Below are 19972 nucleotides of genomic sequence, written 5' to 3' on the forward strand. Positions count from 1 at the left end.
CCGCTCTGACCTTGCTGGTCCGAGTGATAAGCCTTTTTCAATTCCTGCGTGGCTTGCATTAGCCAAGGCCTGTTTGCTCCAATCAAGTTGCCGACACCGCCAACAGCGAGAAGCCTGCGTGGGACAGCTCGTGATCGACTCCTGGACGTCCTCGACCCCTCGTGTCCACGTGGCTGCAGAGAGAAGCTACACCTCAACGCCTGTTTGCACCCGACATCGCCTGGTTCCAATCTGGTTCCACGGTAGTCACTGGCTAGTGACTTTGAACATTGTCCCCTCTGCTTTCAGGTCTTCACATCTTCAGATCCACCGGAACTCTTCACATCGAGCCGCCTGCAGCATCTTCAGCTCCAAGCACCATCGACCAGCGTGACGAAACCCGACACTACTTCGACCCTATGCACTCGCGTCCTGTGGGTGAGGTAACTCAGCAACGCCGGTGTTCCCACACTGGTACACACCTCTATGGCCTGCGTCTTAAGTTTCAGCTTTCTAGGTCACTCGGAAGGTTCCTAACTAACTTTGTAACTTTTACGCACCATAGACTTAACATTGGTGAGTGCGTGCACTGGCCTTTCCCGACTTAGTCACTGCTAGTCCTGATCAGCTCCAGCGATTCCCAAGGCCCTAGGCCTGTTTCCTTTTCGATTGGTATCTCTTATACCACTTTCTTAGTATATGGTTTAGGTGGCCCCTAGGGCTCATCCATATTGTGCAACTTTTGTGTATTTAAAACTGTGTTTTGTTTAACGCTTGTGCTTCTGTGCTCATAAAGAGTTCAGGGGATATTTGTAGTTAATAAATATATATACATTTTCAATATATATCTGTGTGGTGTCCTTTCATGTGGTATTCAAGGGGGTTGTGTATGGTAATACAGCTGGCTTCACATGCTTTTCAGAGTTTAGCCTAAGACTGCTTTGTCCACATTACCACTAGGATAACTGGTCTATAAGGTTGACTTACAACCGATCATCATAGGGGTTGCTTGGCATGGTACAGGGTGATCACTAGAACTAGTGAGCATCATATACCAGGCCAACTTCTCACAGTTACTACAAATTTCAGTCGCCTTAATGGTTTGTTCTATCACAAATAACATTTAAGAAAAATCATTAGCAAAAATTCAGTTAGGGTGCCAGATGTAAAAATGTTTGTCTAAAGACTCGCGCAGCCTCATCTGGTATCTGCCCTGAGGGGATATCCATAAGGAGATGAGGTGCAGGGTCTTTGGGCCCGGGGTGATCTGCCCCTGCTCAGCATCATCCGCGCAGCCCTGGATCCTGCTGCTGGGGTTGAGTACCCCCAGGCGGATTGAGGTAGCCTGCGTAGGACCCCAACTTGGACTACTGGTGAGGGAGGGGAGGCGAGAGTTTGCTACTGGTGATCTAGCGTTGTAACGAGGCAGACCCCAATATACGCTGGACTGTGTGTGGTGGCCAGTGACTGTGCAACGTGGGATTGGTTCTAGGCAGCCACTACCTGTGTAGACCATTCCTGCAGTTCCGCCTTTCTTCGCTGCGCTGGTTCCTTTCCCTTTCTTATATGAAAGGGAAAGCCCCACAGACCCCACCAGGGGAATACCATCGAGCAATATGTCACCCTGTTATGTTATGTTGTTAAGATTTACACCGCAAAACACCATAGGGTCTTGACTCGTTACTCAGCACGGCTGAGCCAAACTGAACTAAAAAGCAACACAAGCGCCTCTGCTGAGGGAAGTTATTAGGGAGATAAATCTAACTGGTGTTCAGAATAAAGCAAAAACCACCTGCTGAATCATTAATCAATTGGAAATTTATTCCTCTTTTCAAACAATCTATTTTTGTTTGTACGTGACACAATGTTTTTTAGTGCATGGATAGAACGACAGTCTTTTATATATACATATGTACAGTGAACGGAAAGTATATGACTCTGGTTCAACTTGCTAAGAACCAGTACAGGTCCTGAGGAGAACCCTATTATTCATACGGGTTCGTAACGCGTCGACCACCTTTTCTGCGTATCTGGTCTACATTCTTTCCGCTTTAAATCAGCCCATGTATCAACGTCTGTAAGGAGAATGCCCCTTCTCAGAAACTCTGTTTAAAAGACTCTAGGATTAGTTCTCCGAAAACACCAAGGGATTGATCCGACTGATTTATGACCGATACGTGGTTTCATGTATTTTGTATTTTCGTATTTTTTGTACCTAACTGTTGCTCGTATTTTCTTACTGTTCTTTGTGTATGCAAGTGTTTCGTACGATTGGAAGGCCACGAATGCTGAGAGTATGTAAAGAAGCTTTTCACCTGTTATTTCCGTTCACTGTACATATGTATATATAAAAGACTGTCGTTCTATCCATGCACTAAAAAACATTGTGTCACGTACAAACAAAAATAGATTGTTTGAAAAGAGGAATACATTTCCAATTGATTAATGATTCAGCAGGTGGTTTTTGCTTTATTCTGAACACCAGTTAGATTTATCTCCCTAATAACTTCCCTCAGCAGAGGCGCTTGTGTTGCTTTTTAGTTAAGATTTACACAGCGCACGAATACCAAACGGGGTCTTGATGGTAACAGCCCAGAAAGCAGGCAGGTGAACTATTCATTGTAAAACCAAGTCTTTAGGGCCTTACGAAAGGATGTAAGAGATGGAAGATTTCTAATGGAAAAGGGGGGGGCGCTCTAAACTGTTGTTGCTCCTATAGTAAAGCTTCTGTCACCCCAGTTAGCCTTACAGAATCTTTGAGAGAGCATCAATATAGCCCCTTGGGACCCAAGACATCTGTTTGGGGTGTACCAGTTCAATGAACGCATCAAAAACTGAGGGCCGATGTCGCAGAGGGCCCTTTATGTGACACATAAGGCCGTAAACTTAATGCAACCCTTGACTGGAAGGTGATTACCTGTTGGTTGAAACTTAGGGATCCCCATCAGAAGTCTAGCAGCTCCATTCTAGATCATCTGCAATCAATGAGTCTGCTTCATGGGCATTCCGAGATAGAGCCCATTGCAGTAGTCCAATTTGGCCATAACTAGAGAGGTAATCACTCTTTTTCTGCTGTCTATTGGGACAAGAGTTAAGACTTTGTTGATCCTCTTGAGTAGAAAGAAACTAGCTGATGATACTGCCTTGACTTGTGCTTCTAAATGTAGTCTCTGGTCTATAAGCACTCCTAAATATTTTACTTTGGTGACCAGGGTGGGTGCTGCTCTCAATTCATCCGGCCACCAGATCTGTGACCAGTTAGCGGAAAAATTCACAAGTAGAATCACCTCTGTCTTTCCTGAATTAAGCTGGATTCAGTACGAATTTATCCATGCGTTGACTTCCAACATACAATCTCTAAATCTATTTACTGGTGAGATGACGCTTCTGTAGATAGACAGGATGATTTGCGTGTCGCATGCGTAGGATGTTGGCGCCATCCCGAAGGATCTGATTAATGCAGCCAGTTCAGATACATATACATTGAAGGGTGTAGGACTCATAGAAGAGCCCTGAGGGACCCACAAGGGAGAATGAAAGACAGGGAAACATAATTACCCAGTGCCACAGATTGTATCCTATCGGATAAGAATGAAGAGATCCGAGCTAGAACGTTGCCCCTAATGCCGAGTACATTTAGGCAAGTAAGTAATAGTTTATGGTCGACCGTGTCGAACGCTGTCGACAGGTCGAGCAGGATAAGAGCCGCAGCACCACCTGCATCCAAGACCGCTCTGATTTAGTCCGTGGCTTTTATCAAGGCAGTATCTGTGCTATGCTCTGCCCTAAAACCAAATTGTGATTCATCCAGGAAGTTATGTTCCTATAGATAATTGTGTAAGTTGATTATTCAGAACTTTGTCCACCAATTTGGCAGGAAGTGGAAGACTTGAAATGCGCTTATAATTATTAGTGTCGGTTTCATCCAGATCTGATTTTTTAAAAAGAGGCAGAATCAAAGCCCTCTTCAATATAGAGGGGAAAGCACCCTGCTCGAACATAGAGTTAAAGATTGAAGTTAGGCTAGGGCAGAGAATCTCAGGAACTTGTTTAAAAATAATCGGAGTGGATCATAGGGAGAGCCAGATTTATCCTGACTGATACAGGTGGTGACTTCATCCACTGTTACAGCTCTAAGGGCCAAAAGAAGTTGGCTCGGTGCACCCCGTAATTGAATGAATTTTGCTGAATTATAATGTGGCTTGTATTTTGAGGCGGTTGGGTGCTCCTGTGGGTAACGTATCCGTCCATATACGCTTATGAAATACTGTAGAATAGTGCACACATCAACTGTGAGTGCATCCCTGCCTCGGGCACACCTTTAGTTCTTCATAGAAGACTCCATATGAATCACATTGATTGTTGCTTTAGTTTATTTATTTTTCAAAGTTTAAAACCTGATTCCGTTCAATATTATTCCTTCATATTAAATGTGTTTATCAGACAATCCATATTTTTGATACTTGATACTTCTTCATCAAGTATTTAACCACTCTGATGCATTTCGGGCTTCTTAGCCCTTTGTCAAGGAGCTCTAGAAACGCAAATAAACAATATTGCCCATCATTTCAAAATTCAGAAATATAACAATCACATTATATACATTGAGGTCACATGCAAAAATAGGAGGATGCATTCACACGTTAGTGCTTGGTGAGTGATATGTGGTCAAGTGCGCGGTTCGATAGGGGTGATGTACCAAATACCATAGTGCCGTGAAGCATGCACCGTGGTAAACAACAGGTATGCTTACATGAACCGGCTTGAGTAAGTTCGCCAACTAAAACAGAAAGTTAAGAACCGTAGTTAGTGACGGCTAGCCTCGAGGGCATAGGCTCAAAGAAAAAGTGACTGCGGGCCAGACGCCGACTTACGTGTAGATTCCTGGAGGGTTAGCTGCTAACGGGTAACAGGGACGGGTTCTAAACGCGTTGCGTCAATTCCTTCCCTGGAGGTAAAAACGCTAGCCGGGCGGTTGGATTATGGTTGGGGTTTATAATCCCACCGCCCGGCTAGCGTTTTTTCTATGAAGTACTAAAGGTGTGCCCGAGGCAGGGATGCACTCACAGTTGATGTGTGCACTATTCTACAGCTCTAAGGGCCACATGTATGAAACTTTGGTTTTGCGATTCTCAAATAGCGATTTTTAGAGAATCGCTATTTGAGAATCGCAAAACGCTATGTATGTAGGATTTGCAAATAATTTTGCGAATCCTACATATTCCTTAATTGCAAATCGCAAATTGCAATTCGCAATTAAGGAATACCTCCTCATTCATTCCTATGGGCCTAGAGGCCTATAGGAATGAAGGGGAAGACATTCTCAATTTGCAATTCTCAATTAGAGAATCTCAAATTGAGAATGCAATTTCAAGGGTGCCAGGGTGTCAAAAGGACATCCTGTTGTTCCTCTGAAATGTACATGTGTGCACATGTGGCACACATACATGCCCTAAGGGCATGTATGTGTGCCACATGGCACTTTGAAAAATGCAAAAAAGTGCATTTTTCAAAGAAATCGCAAATTACCACCAACTTGAAGTTGGTGGTAATTTGCGATTCCTTAAGGCCAAATTGTACTTTTTCTGTGCTTCTTACATTGCATTTAAGGAATAGCGATTTGTGATTCCTTAAATGCAATTGCAAAATAAAGAATCACAAAATTTTGCGATTCCTTATTTTGTGAGGCAGTTTTGCTTTCATACATGCCACTGAGCCAAATTGCGATCGCAAACGCCGAAATTCAGCGAGTTTTGGCGTTTGCTATCGCAATTTGGAATGATACATATGGCCCTAAATTCTTCGAAGGTTGGAGCATTAGCAAGTGGCGTGAACGCTAGGTCTCTAATCTCAGACCTTGCCCCATTGTCAAAGGTGGTATATATTTGTTCCACTTTGCTTTGAAAATGTCGGGCTAGAGAATTACAAAAGTACTGAGAGTGATTTTTGCTGTTTTACCTGGTAAGGTATATAGACTAATTACCACTCTGAACATCTCTTAGTTAGAGTTTTCCGCCTCCCTGATTAGTCTGGAAAAGTAGGACCGTTTTTCTGTCAGAATTAGATTTTTGTAGTCCGCTAATACTATCTTGTACTTGGCGACATCCTGATCAATATAAGGTAGTCTCCAACATCACACTAGTCTTCTGCACTCTTACTTTTTTAGTCTTAAAAGTTCTGAGAACCAAGGGGCTGATGGAGTATTCCTATTACCTGAATTGTTTTGAAAGGAAGCGATATTATCAACTGTTTGCGTAAGCCATTGATTAAAAAGTAGTGAAACCTGTTCTGCCTTTTCTGTCATTTTTGTTTGCCTCCAACGCCACAAGGTCCACATATCCTGTCTGCAGCAGACTTATGTCATGGGAGATGAAATACATAAGTTAGTGAAAAAGTGGTGGGGGCAGCTTTTCACGGACATCTATCCATCCTATACCAGGGAGGTTTGATATGGGTTGCTTGCAGTGCCATTGTCCTTTTTCATCATGTCAACAGTGAGGAAGACGTGGAGGGCAGCTATGTGCTTCATCTGGGCACTCTGGATGGCGAGGCCATCATCAACCTAAACACCAGTGCACCAAATGTTGATGATGGGCAGTTTTACGGGACCACGCAGGCTCTGCTGGAGGGCAGCGTGGGGTCCCCGATAATCTGTGCAGGAGACTTTAACTGTATACTTGATCGGGACAAGGACCAACACCCACCACAACAGGGCGCAAAACCCCAGATGACTGCATCCCTGACACGGGTCATGGACAACTTGGGTCTGCTAGATAGTTGGCGTGCTCTCCATCCACAATCGAGAGAGTTTACTTGCTGCTTATTAACACACAGTAAATTATAGTCACCTGCATAGGCTACTATTGGCGGCAGTGGACCTGGAGGCACGGCAGGTGGTTAACCATTTGGGACGATTCCTGTCGGATCATGCTCTGGTGATGCTGCGTTTGTATTGGGGAGGCAGATCACAGGTGGTACGGAGATGACGTATGCCATCCAAGCTCCTGAGGACCTGGCTAGCCGTGAGGCTTTGGCAACCGCACTCCGGGACTAAATGAAGCGCAACTGGGGCACTACCACTTCTAGGACTTACGAGTGGGAAGCTCTCAAGGCCGTGCTTCGAGGGGTCTGTGTTGGGACTTCCTGCGGAGTTCTGAAACCGTTATTTCCGGACATTGGCTCCCTGGAGCATTGTTTGGCGACCCTTAAGGGGAAGACCGGCCCAATGACTGCGCAGGAAGATTCTGCAAGCCCATTGTTCCTTGCACGAGATGTGGGAGACCCTGGACCAGCATACCCTTATTGCATATCGACTGCGCTTCGATAGAGAGTGCGACAAGTCAGTCTGGCTGCTTGCCTGGATACTGAAGCGCGTACACGAGATCTCACCCATTCTGCATTTACGTGCCCCAGATGGCAGGTGTGTGATGTCTCGTCGGGACATACCAGAGTCCTTGTGGACCACTTTCAGGGTGTATATCGAGTCGGGCAGATGACCACCTGGCTTTGGCAGAGGAGTTCCTTGCTGGACTGGTCCTGCCTGGTCTTTTGCAAAACGAGGTAATGAAATTAGAGGAGTGGATCACACTGGAGGAGATTAAACTCACCTTGCCTGAACTAAATTCAGCAAAGACCCCTGGGGGCGATGTCTTTACCAATGATTTTCTGTAGACCTCCTCTATTAAATTGGTGGAGAAAGTCCTGGAGGTGTTCCAGGAGGCTCGGGACATAAACCCCAAGAATGCACAAGGGTGTCATCTGTCTCATGCTGAAACCGGGTAGAGGGGTGGCTCTGAGGACCCCCTTCATACCACCCTCTTACTAGTATCAATTCTGATTTGAAAGTTCTTTGCAAGCTGCTGGCGAGACACTTGCAGCGGGTGGTGCGTGGATTGGTCCATAAGGACCACTGCAGGTTTTTGCCGGTTCGCAGCACGGCTCCCAATCTCCGACTGGTGCATATACTGCTTGAGACCATAGATGTGGATCAGGACATGGCTCTTGTATCGATTGACCAAGAGAAAGCTTTCAATACTGTTAATTGGGGCTAACTCATGGCGGTGCTGCAAGGGATGGGTTATGGCTCGGTATTTCGAGGCTGGGTGCAGTTGCTGTACGTGGGCCCACCGGCTCGAATCCGTGTGAGGGGTGAGGTTTCAGAGACCTAGGCTGTCTAGATGGGCACCTGACAGGGCTATCTTCTCTTGTCACTCCTTTTCGCCTTGGCTGTACTCCCTTTTCCCTTTGGATGTGCCTTTGTTTTGTCGCCTCGACGGCCTCTTGATCTCCCTAGTCTGGGTGGAAAAGTGCAATCTGGTTGCCCTATCGACTCTCAAGAAGGACATGGAGGGAGACATGGTGTTTCCGGACATGCAACTTTATTATTTTGAGGCGCCCCTGCAACATGCGGCGGATGGTTAACAGACACAGATAATTGGGAGAAGAAGTTGCTGCGTATGATGGAGGAGGACACCTTGGTGTGCCTACTGATGAGGGGTGCTCGATCTGACAGACAGTTACCCTATCTGGTTCTGCACTTGGCACAGGTGTGGGAGATGACCGTGAAGAAGGTACTACGTCGGCCCCCCTTCGACAGAGAACTGCAGATCTGGGAGCTTGAACCTTTCGGTCCATGGAGCAGTGTATGTTCACGGACCGATGGAGGGATGGGATAAGCCTACTAGCGAGGGACCTATACCTGCAGGAAGTCTTCTTACTTTGAAGGATTCATAGGACACTTTTAACGTAGGGAGTGAACACTTTTTTCACTATGCCATACTCAAGAACACTACCAGAGAGTTCTGGTGCACCCACCTGGAAACCCCGCTGTCTTCAAACACACACTGGGCGGCCTGATTATACTGGGAGAGGGTAGGCACTTCATCACTCTTTTTTATAAGGCTCTTAAGGAAGACCTCTCCAAATCTCCATAAAGTGGGAGGACGGCTTGGGAAACGGAATTGGGATCCTAGTTCGAGGACTTGAATTGGGGTCTTGTATACGGCTCGGTGAAAGGGGTCTCCTGCAATAACAGGTTTAAACTCCTGCACTTTTACTTTGTGCACCGCACATACATGTTTCCCGCTCAGCTTTATAGAATAAACCCCACTCAGGCAATGAAATGTGTTCTGAGGTACATAAATGCTGGAGGGCGATGGTCCCGAAAGTGGGGAGGTGGGTACCGCATGTTTGGTTGTCCCCTGCACACAATGGGCGTGCTTGCTGTGGATGGTGAAGAGGCCCAGGAGACGCAAAACATCCTACAAATTTCTGCAATTAGCGTTGCTTTCGGTCATGCGCAGGGTGGCAATAGGTTGGATGGAATCCCGGGTTTCAAATGTGGAACTCTGGGTCCTTGATGTGTTGGAAATGGGGGACTCCACAGGAGCATAACATATGTCTCTCCCATACTGATGAGAGGGCACCCTCGGCGGTTGCTGCCTGGCGACACTTGATGGATGACTTCCATAACATATGGGGCTCCGGACTCTGACACTGACCAGAGTGAACAAGATGCATGAAAGTATATGCTGAGAGTAGTCGATGGGGGTCACCTTGTGCGGATTCCAATGATGCATAGGTAGGGTTCGCTTGTGGACTTCGTGTATGTACTACTGCTTTATTTGTACAGTTTGTAGGTCTCGAGGAGCCTAGTTATGGGACATTGTGATTGCACATGCTGATATGCACTGACCGTTACGTTCAATATTTTTCTGAAAATGCTAAATAAAAGTTTAAAATAAAAATAGCACCTTATACTTGACTGCCTTATCTGAGTTACACCAGCACTTGTATGATGGCCACCCTAACGATGATGGTGAATAGACAATCTAGTGTTGTGATTTAGGCCTTGCAAACATATTATTTGTAGAGTTGGTTATTACAGTTGTGCATAGACTCACCATATTATTTATATTTTTTAGGTTCTGGTCGAAAGCGTAAAGCTGAAGCTGCTAGTCATGAGCAAGCGAAGAAAAGCCATGTTATTGAAGAGGTAGAAAGTGCCACCCCTCAAGAACTCCGCTGGGAATGGCAAGGAGATGGTAATGTTTGGTACTTGTACTCGCAAGAATTGAACATTGAAATCACAAAGGCTTTCAGGTCAGTGAAGTACCCTTCTCATCTCTCAGACTTATATATGGGCTTAAGATTTGAGGAAAACTCAAAATAGATATTGCCCCTTGAATCTTCGGTGGATGTCGGTAAGAGCCACGGGTGCTTTATGGGTCAGTAAGTCCTGCAAAGAAGCATTACTGTTCCTCAGGGCTGAAGTTAGTTTCCTTAATTCATGAAGTCATTGCCGTTAGGAGTAAAATCTGTACTGATGCATTACACTTTAAAAAGTTGGAGTTCTTCTTTACAACTGCACAGTGATGATTTAGGTAATTCCTGTTTTTGATGCTCTTCAAAAATGCCAATTGGTAATGAGCCAGAGAGGGTGCAGTAAATAGAATATACTGTGATGAAAGCTATAGCTGGGGTTACAATGAATGATTAATGCACATAGTGGATTCTGGCTGGATGTCAAGTACAGAGGGCAAGACTACTATTGAACCAAATATTCCTGAGGAAGCCTGGCGTCTATATTTTAAGGAACTATATTCAATTATGTCAATTGAACCAAGTGAGTCGCCGGTTTGTCTACAAACCTCCGATCCCTTGTGGAGCATACCACCTTGCACCACGGCTGAGGTCAAACTACCTTTAAATAAGCTCCAATTGAACAAAGCACCAGGATTAGACAGGATTCCGGGAGACCTGTATAAAAATGAACAGGCAGTGTGCGTTCCCTATCATCAATTACTTTTTAACGCAATTCTTCAGGGCCTCCAGGCTCCGAGCACGTGGGCAGGGGCCGAGATTATCCCCGTTTATAAAAAGGGCTCCCCCATGGAACTGGCCAATTATAGGCCAATTAGCCTAATCGATGTATCTAAAAAGAATTACGCAATGGTGTTACTATAAAGATTGCAGGAATGGATTCGAGACCATGATCTTCTGACCCCATTGCAAGCAGGTGTTAGGGCCAAAACTTCTACTATAGATCAGTTATTTAGGCTCCAGCTTATCTACTGGAAGCACGTAGTTTTGGAAGGAGGGAGTTTATATCTTACTTTCGTGGATCTGAAATCAGCATTTGATATGGTGGACCGTAACCAGCTGTGGAGTATTTGCTGGCTATGGGAGTTCCACCATATCTATGCTTTCAGTTTTAACAACTCCACGAAGATACCTTTGTTAGAGTAAGATATGGCAAGAACGGGCAATTGACGGCTCCGTTTTCCGTGGGTAAGGGGGTGAGGCAGGGTTGTGTGCTTGCGCCGACCCTGAGGCAGGGTTCTGTGCTTGCGCCGACCCTCTTCTCCCTCTTCCTAAACGGTTTGATTCAAGATCTATCTGCCACAAAGGACATAGACTCCCGGAAATAGGCTCTCCGCAGATTTCCTGCATTAATATTTGCGGATGATACCCTGCTGCTTTCGAAGTCAGCAATGGGTATGCAGCGCGTGATGAATGTATTTAGCCAGTTCTGCAAAAAGAGGAACCTTGTGGTCAATATTAACAAAACCAAGTACATGGTCTTTAACACTAATTCCACTAACTGCCCGCACCCGATGATGGAGGACAGACCCCTTGAAAGGGTACCCATTTTTTTACTATTTGGGTCTCTCTTTAAACGATAAAATGGGGTGAGGTCCTCAAATGGATAAGGCCAATTTAAAATTAATCCAGGTTGCAGGGGGAATTTTAAAAGTTCAGAAAAAATGTGTTTAAAAGATTATAAGCCCACCACTTGAAATATACAAAGTTCAAGCCAGGTCAGCATCCCTATATGGGGCGGAATTGTGGGGGCATAGATCTTCTAATGCCCTCACACTAACTGAAAATAATTTTGTCAGACAAATTCTGACCCTACCGAAAAATACACCATTAGTTCCGCTAAGGATGGATTTGAATATCGTCCCTATTGCGGATCTTATCTCGACACGCCCGTTGCTTTATTGGCGGCGGTTGTGGAGTACTCCAGAGTTGGGATGTTACTGGGAAGAATTAAAAGCGGTAATGTCAGCATTAGGGGCTGGTAGTATACCCTGGCTTTCATTTGTAAGGCACTCTTTTAGGGCAATTGGTAGGGAGAACCTATGGACGAATCCAGAAGTCTCCTGCCCAGCCATTTCTAAGAAAATTTTGGCTAGTGCACTAAAAGAGTATAAACTGACTAAAGTTCTGCAGTCAGTTAAATTCTGTGAGCTTAACCTATGGGTTCCTGGATTTTAAGTGCCGCTATGAATTCGAGCGGGTGTTGGATTCTATTCAACCGACGTTAGCAAAGAAGTTGTTTTTACAATTTAGATATGGAACCTTACCGCTATACGCGATCACAAATAAGTGGGCGGGAGTATCCAGTTGTCTTTGTCCTGGCTGCCACGTGGTGGAAGAAACTATGGTTCATGTAATGCTCTTCTGCGGGGCATATAAACAAGCCAGGCAGAAAAGGATTATCCAACTTTGTAGGAACCTGGGTATTAGGAGCTATCTTTACTTTTTTAGGATCCTAAAAACAGATACTGACCCGGTTCACATGGTTGCAATATCAAAATCTTTGTTTGCTATGTGGTTAACTCGAAGGACCCTGCTAAAATTGGAGCAGACCACAAGTAATCAATAGCACCCTCTTTCTTTTATACTTGGTATCATGACTAATTCTGGAATCCCTTACTTTAGTCCGAGGTGGACCGAGGTTAAAAAGATTGAGATCTAGTAGTATGTACTTGGGGATCGGATGTCGACCATGGGATTCTTTTTAGACTTTTATGAATTCTTACACCCAATTTTATTTTATTGTATGTTTTAAACTCATGAAATTCCCATTATGATGATTCTACATTTTTAATGAAATGTATTTTTTTAAATTTTATGCCTAGTTCCAAAGTACGGTTTGATCTAGTTTGGATTTGTAATTGATGCACATTTAATGTGCTTTTATGGCTATAAATGGCCGCAATAAAGTCTTTTGAATTGAATTGAATTGAGTTAAGTACAGAACTTAAATCAATACAGATTATTACCAACACTTAGTAAGCATTGAATCAATGCTAAAAAGTTTTAAGTAAAAAATTTCAAATTAATTTCGTTTGGATGTCTTGGCAATTTGCCAACCGGAAAAACGAATGCAAATCCTTTCCAGTCACTGAAATAACACGAGCAGTTATGATTACCTCTGACCCAAGTTATGTTGCCCACCCAGTTTCCACAGTGTTGTCACCTACAGTCAGAGAGGGAATTTAGCATAAATAGATTTCTAACTCATTTCATGACCGAACCTTAGTGCCTTCAGCTTGTAATAGCCAAAGAAATACTGATGATCCACTTGACAGCATAAACAATAAACACATGATGAAGCACTTCCTGAGCAAAAGGCACATAAAGAAATAACGGAAACTGAACAAAATAATCAGGGCAAAGAAAACTTCCATGCATCATCTAACAACTTCAAATCCCTATGCCTCTGGAAACCACAAACATTTCCCTATATTTAAACCAGTAGATCAAACTGATTAGTGAGTAAATAAATTGCTCCAACTCGGCACAGTATTGAAGTTGCCTTTGGGAATGCCAATAATGACATACTTACTACTACAAGAGACAAAACAAATCAAATAGAAATTATTGCCACTCACACTATATCTTCCGAACCGGACTTGGCATGCAGCCAAATTATTGCAAAAGCACCAAAGATCTCCGCTACTTCAGCTGAAGTGAATTACCCTACACACAGCATGGATGACACAATAACAAGCACTACTGATATTGCAAAAGGTATTTCAGAAACTCTTGAACATATAGCCAAGGACATTATCCAATCGACAAGCATCCATCATTGCCCACCTGCCCAGAGGTTCTCTTGACAAATGAAGCCAAGAGGACCGATCAACCCAACACTCTTGTTAGATCACATACAATAATCGTGTCCGAAGAAATTGGTCTACAGCCACTGGACAACAGTTCTGTTACCGTACCTGTACTCATGTCGCCACTGAGAATGCAGGATTAACACAAGTTGACTGCAGCTCCTCTAGGTGGTAACCTGTGATGCAGCAGTAATTTCATCTGGTAATTCCTCAATGCAAAACCCTCATGCTACCTCTATTTACCGCTGAAAAAGGTGTTGGGCCCTTGACACCATGTATTACCTCCAGGAGTTTTTAAATAAACATGAACAATCAAAAATGCAATTATTATTAAGCCAATGAAGAGAGTTGTTGAGTATTTTATAGGGTTTTATTTTCTAGTCAAAAGTTAAGGTTTTCTCTAACCCTTTATTCATTAGTAAAATATCAATCAGGTTACAGAATTTTGAAAACAAGAGAAATAGCATTAAGACAGAACATATTACAGTCAGCATATAAGCATTACATGTAGAAAAGAAAATGTGGCGGTAAATGTCAGTGAAAACTCTTAAAGAGTTCCCAAGAAAAAGAGTCTTGCTTGGCTAATCAATAATTAAATAGTTTGCATAAAATCTCCCATAAAGAGAAATAAATGCGTAAGAAAGAAATCTTTTCAGACCTAATTAATTAGTCAAAGCATAAATTCATACTCATGCTTTAATGTTTTATATAGCTTTTCATGCAAAAAAGCATTTAGCCCCATGTGTAGTGTTTGGTGCATTATTAATTCACACACATTATAAAAAGAGGTGTTTTAAACTAAACATGTTTATCAAAATATGCAACATTGTACATTATAAGGGAAAAGGCTGGGAAAAGAGAACACATTCTATGGTTAGTCTTCACTACTAAAAAGGCCACTTTTCTCTACACTGCAAAAACACATGTTAATTCAGCACAAGCATTTCAGACTGACTAGGCCTCACTTTCATATTTTTCATGTGCCATGTTTTTAACTTGCACCAAAATGTGCGTGTCAATTTAAATGCCATCTGTCTGAAGCACAAAAAATAAAACAATGCCTGACTGCAGATGAAATATTCTCCATCACCTGGAAATCACAAAATTGAACTTCAGAGTGAAAGCACAACATGTTAAACCAGCAAAATATTTTAAAGCTACTTGGGCACGTTCTTGAACTTCAGGGCATTGATTCTAGCACCTTGCTAAGAGTACAGCTTTTGCAGAAGTGCCATGAGGATAGTAACCTCATGCAAACAACTTAGGCATCATGAACCATTGTTTCAAAAATCAGGACCAGATGGACTGACTTAGAGACATGTGAAATCAAAGTTTCACATGTAGCAAAACTAAAATACCCTTACATACTATAAGTTAGATGAGCAATAACAGAACCTCTTTCGACTTCATTGAACAGTGGCCGTTATTTTAAAGGACTGAAAAACTCAAACCCTACAGAAACCTTGACAGAAACAGCAAATAGACTTGGGACAGGAGATCACCGTGGCTTTATATCACTAGTATTGGCCCAACTAGGAGGTTGACAATAAAGTATACAACTCAAGCATGATAGTGTAATTAACTCCTAATTGGCTCTTGGACTATCACTCGAATCGAGAGGCACATTTCCTACATCAATATAGTTACATATTTGCTTAAACATCACATGATCTACCAACAGGAATCTTTGAAAATATCTTTTTAATTGTCAAATTTCACATCGTTCGAAGTGCCATCTATTCAAAGTTTGTCAGGCAGATCTAGTGGTGGTTTACTCACCCAAGTTAACAACAGACTTCACATGAAAGCTACGTTCCTTAAACACAGGACTAATACCAAAAACATTTTGGCAGTTTTACTTGAGAAAAAAAACATGAAAGTACTCCTGTGGAGTTGTCATCAATGTATTGTATATGCAGTTTCTAGGTGTAGCTGTGACATAGTGGGGTGCCACTATGACATGCATAGATTCTATGAGAGAATATTGACCGGGATACCAAGCAATACTTGTGTATACTTCACTTATATGCTGTTTATACTGCCAATAAATTCTACATTGGTTCAACCTTTCACCGTCAGTTCAACGCCTCATTGTAAATGCGCCTTATTCCCCTTACCTGACATACATGATGCAATATTGCCGTGATGATCTTGAAGAAATGATTAAAGATAATGCTAACTTGTTTATTATCTTGTCAGGAGACTTTTTAATCAATATATGCAGTTTCAACTTATGTACCATTAATTGGCAGAAAATCTACCAGATGTTGCTTATAGTATTCCCCCGCCTTACACATTAAGCAATAAGAGAATGCTTAAGACAATTGAGAGAAAAGCACTTACCTCCTTACATGATTTGGGTTTCAGATCACTGAACAAAAGAACTGAGAGAGACAGGCTGACAGAACCAACATTTAGAGCAGGAAAGACAAAAATAATAATTGATTACATCTTTATCCACTAATCCCACATCCCGCTATGCAAGAGCTACGAGATTGTCCACAGAAAAGAAAGCAACCATAATCCATAGGAGGTACATTTTTTTAAGCATGGCTTATTTCTTCAATGCACAAATCACATCCATAAATAATGGAATCAGATGATGGAATGGAAACTTAAACTCAAAACTAATTGAGTTGATTAACTAAAAATGTATAATTAAAAAACTTGAGTTCCAGAAATATAGTTATGTCATTAATGATTGGCTCCTTGACTGGAAGCATATCCTGGCAAGGTCCTGAACTTCTTAACCCCAAACCTGGTGGACAATCCTAAATCAAGCAGTACTTGCTTATACACCCACACTCCCATTTACTAGACAATTAGACGCACAAAAAAGCTGTGCTGGAAAGTATTACGACGTGTTGGAAAAAACGCATTAATCTATACGTGATCACCTCATTAAACACGCAAAGCAGCATTGTAAATCAGCGATCAGGGAGATAAAACATTATCAACATGAAGAAGCATGAATGAATATTAATACTGAACTTGGACAAATGCTTACAGGCCAACAAACAAATGTTTTATTCCGTTCGAGAAATGGGAAGCACACATTAAAGATCTCTTTGCAGGTAATAGTACAACGCCAAATAATAGAGAACCATATTTTAACACATCATTATTTATAACCCCAGATGGCTTCACTTCACTGATAATGAAAAGTTGACCCTTACAGACCAAATTGCTTGCCTATCAACTTTATACAACTTGATCCCAACCTCTGGAGTTATCTTGTATATTTGCTATTCTGTAAGTTTAGCATTCTAGTTTTAGACCCCATCCCCCAGGTCCTCAGCCTCATTATAACTGGGAGGGGAATCAAGCAGCCTCCTCCCGGGTCGCTTTCTGCCTTGGGGCCCCCATCCACAGGTGCCCGACTGAAGTTAAAAAACGGGGAATGGGGACACGCAGTCCCTCTCTCTGCACTGATTTTGGGCCCGGGGACCCCATCCTTGGGCCCGACCTTATTGAAACTGGAGTGGGGCTAGTTGCCCCCCCCCCACCCCTCCTGGGCAGATTTTAGCCAGTGAGAGCTCCATTCCCCCGGGGCCCAGTCGAAGTAAAAAACAAACCAATTAAACAAAGGGGGCACACAGCTTCCCTTTCCAGCTGATTTTGGCCCTGGAGTTCCCATCCCCCTTGGCAAGGCCAGAGTAGCAAAGAGGTGGGGAGTTGCGAGGCCCCCCTTCCGAACCCATTAATACCCCTGGGGACCACATCCCTCAGGGCCAGCTCCTGCTATGTACCGGGTGCCCATCACTGGCACATCTCGGTTTGCCTGCTTACAATGGCGCAGGCAGAGGAATCTGTGTTTGCTCTTGCTTGGCGGGATCAATTTCAAAGCTCCGGCCAAGTGACAGCAAACACGAAGTCCATTTATAGCTGACTGGAGCTCTAAAAATGCTTGATGCGGGTAGGGAAGGTAATCTGAATATTGCTCCCCTGGACCCCGGCACGTGGGGGCAATGCGAACTTTCGTTAGATGCAGGAAGCAGACTGGGGCCACGGAGACCTTTGGGCAGCCCTGTGGCCCTCAATGAGGATATGGTGGGTGTCCTGGGTGGGCACCCACCCTTAGTTGGCTGAGCCCTCGGAGATGGGGTCTCCGTGGCTGATCACAGCCCGGGGAATGGGCCTGCGTGCCCCTCCTCCTTTAATTATTGGCCGGACCCTCGGGCATGGGATAATTGGGGGCGATATCTGCCCAGGGAGGGGCCTGCTTGCCTCCCAGGCCCTGCGTTCATCTCTCCACCGCTCACGGTTAAAGGCCATACACACAGCGATTGGATTAACGTATGGTAATTAAGTATTACTTTTATGTTAAAGCAACTGTGGAAATTCCCTGAAAAAGTTTCAGGGACGTTATAATTATGAAATATAGTAATTGTTATCGCGAGTAACTCGAACTGCGGAAATTCTATGGTTTCGTGTGTGTAAAATCGGAACCCAATTATAACATCCCTGAAACCTTTTTATTTTGTGATTTTCGGAAAATGTTTTATTTCTATTTCCTAACTTTAACGTTCCTGCAACCTTTGGCTTTCTCAGTGTGTATATATATATATATATATATATATATATATATATATATATCCTGGTTGAAACGTGTCATGTTGGAGGAGAATAAAATTGCACTTTAAGAACTTACCTTTTGTTGCGGTCCGTTCCTGTTTGAGAAGCGCTGGGTGGAGTTTTGCCCTACTTCGTGCTCTCCTAGGACTTGGTTTTCATTGATTAAAACGCCATTGCTGTCGGCATTTTAACGGACCCTCTTCGCTTTTTTGTGATTGTGGCAGCTGACATCGCGTTCTGCGATTTATGATTTGACCCGGAAGTGGTACGAATTCCTGGCTCCCCGCATATTGGCAATTATGAGGCTCGTGAGTCGGTGTGTGAGAGCGGTGAGCTGTGCAAGGATCGAGGCGGCTTCTCGGCGTCGGAGGACTCCGGGACTTGTTAGGTTCTGCATACAGGTGAGCTGCTCACTGCCCGTACTCTAAAGGAGCACTAATTTGCAATTTAAAAATAGCAGGTGCAAAGATTGGAAGGTAGCTGTGAATCTCTGCCGAAGTGGCTCGTCTGGGCTCAGGTGTTGTCCTAAAGAGGGATTCTTTCAGGCTTATATAAAAACTGTGCATAATTAAAATTCCTGATACTACGCTATGGCGTCAACAACAGACGTGCTGAGAAGCCGCGATGAACGTGCGGATGCGATGTTTGCCGACATGCCGGTAGTAACTAGCACCGGTCAACAGAACAAGGTGCAAACAACTGAGCAAAGGGATGTCAAAAGTTTGCTTAAAAAATTTGAAAAATTGCAGCGTAATAAGCTAACCAAATGGTGGGAGCGAAAATCTCTTGAAAAGTATAAAGAGGCGGGGAGAGTGCCGAGGGGCTTACGAGTGCTAATAGCCCCTTCTTTTGAAAATCCCAATCCCCTTATGCTAAAGGAATGGGCCACTAACAACTTGGAAGCCTCCATGAATATGGTTTGCATGTTGGTGAAATATGCAGAAATTGATCGCAATGAGATTATGGCTCAAATTGATTTATTGATTGCAGAATTGGATGCTCTGGACCAGAAGGATCTTGTCAAAAAAGGCATAGACGAGATTCAAAAGCGCCTGGATAAACATGAGAATGTGATAATGAACAGAAAGATTACAAAGTTTGCGCGTGATAAGCGGGACTACGAGATTGGTTGTATTTTCACATTCGCTAAACGGTTTGATACAGTGAAGAAGTTGGCGATAAATAAGAACCAGCCTCCTTTAATCTCTATCAATCATGGTACCGATGAAGCATCCGTTTCTGGGGAGAGTTGTCTTTCAAGCAGTGTGGAATCCACCCCCAACGATCAGCTACTCTTAATGGTTCATGAGCCCCCAAGTTTTAGTCCCTCTGAAGAGTTGGGGTTTATGATAGAGGACCGTCGGCAAACACTCAGGCCGAGAATACCCCGTGTACAAACCCAACCTCACAATGCCGCCGGAGAAACAAGCAATGCAAAGAAAGGCGGAAAGCGTGGCGGCTTCAACAAAAGAAACAAGAAGCTAAGGAGGGTAACTCAGAAGCAG

The 19972-nt window shown here is 43.6% G+C and overlaps 1 protein-coding gene across 2 annotated transcripts in view; it reads left to right on the top strand.

Annotated features, from left to right (window-relative positions):
• PARP2 (poly(ADP-ribose) polymerase 2) overlaps positions 1 to 19972 on the top strand; it is a 388402-nt gene that overhangs the window by 32968 nt on the left and 335462 nt on the right. For both annotated transcript variants that reach the window (XR_015297579.1, XM_086931868.1), the window contains exon 2: positions 9903 to 10080. Coding sequence is in view for 1 of the 2 variants with exons in the window: in XM_086931868.1 (XP_086787994.1) it covers positions 9903 to 10080 (178 nt within the window). In the remaining variant the exon portion in view is untranslated. The remainder of the gene's footprint in view (positions 1 to 9902; positions 10081 to 19972) is intronic.

Source organism: Lissotriton vulgaris, chromosome 7, assembly GCF_964263255.1.
Source record: "Lissotriton vulgaris chromosome 7, aLisVul1.2, whole genome shotgun sequence".
Classification (NCBI taxonomy): domain Eukaryota; kingdom Metazoa; phylum Chordata; class Amphibia; order Caudata; family Salamandridae; genus Lissotriton; species Lissotriton vulgaris.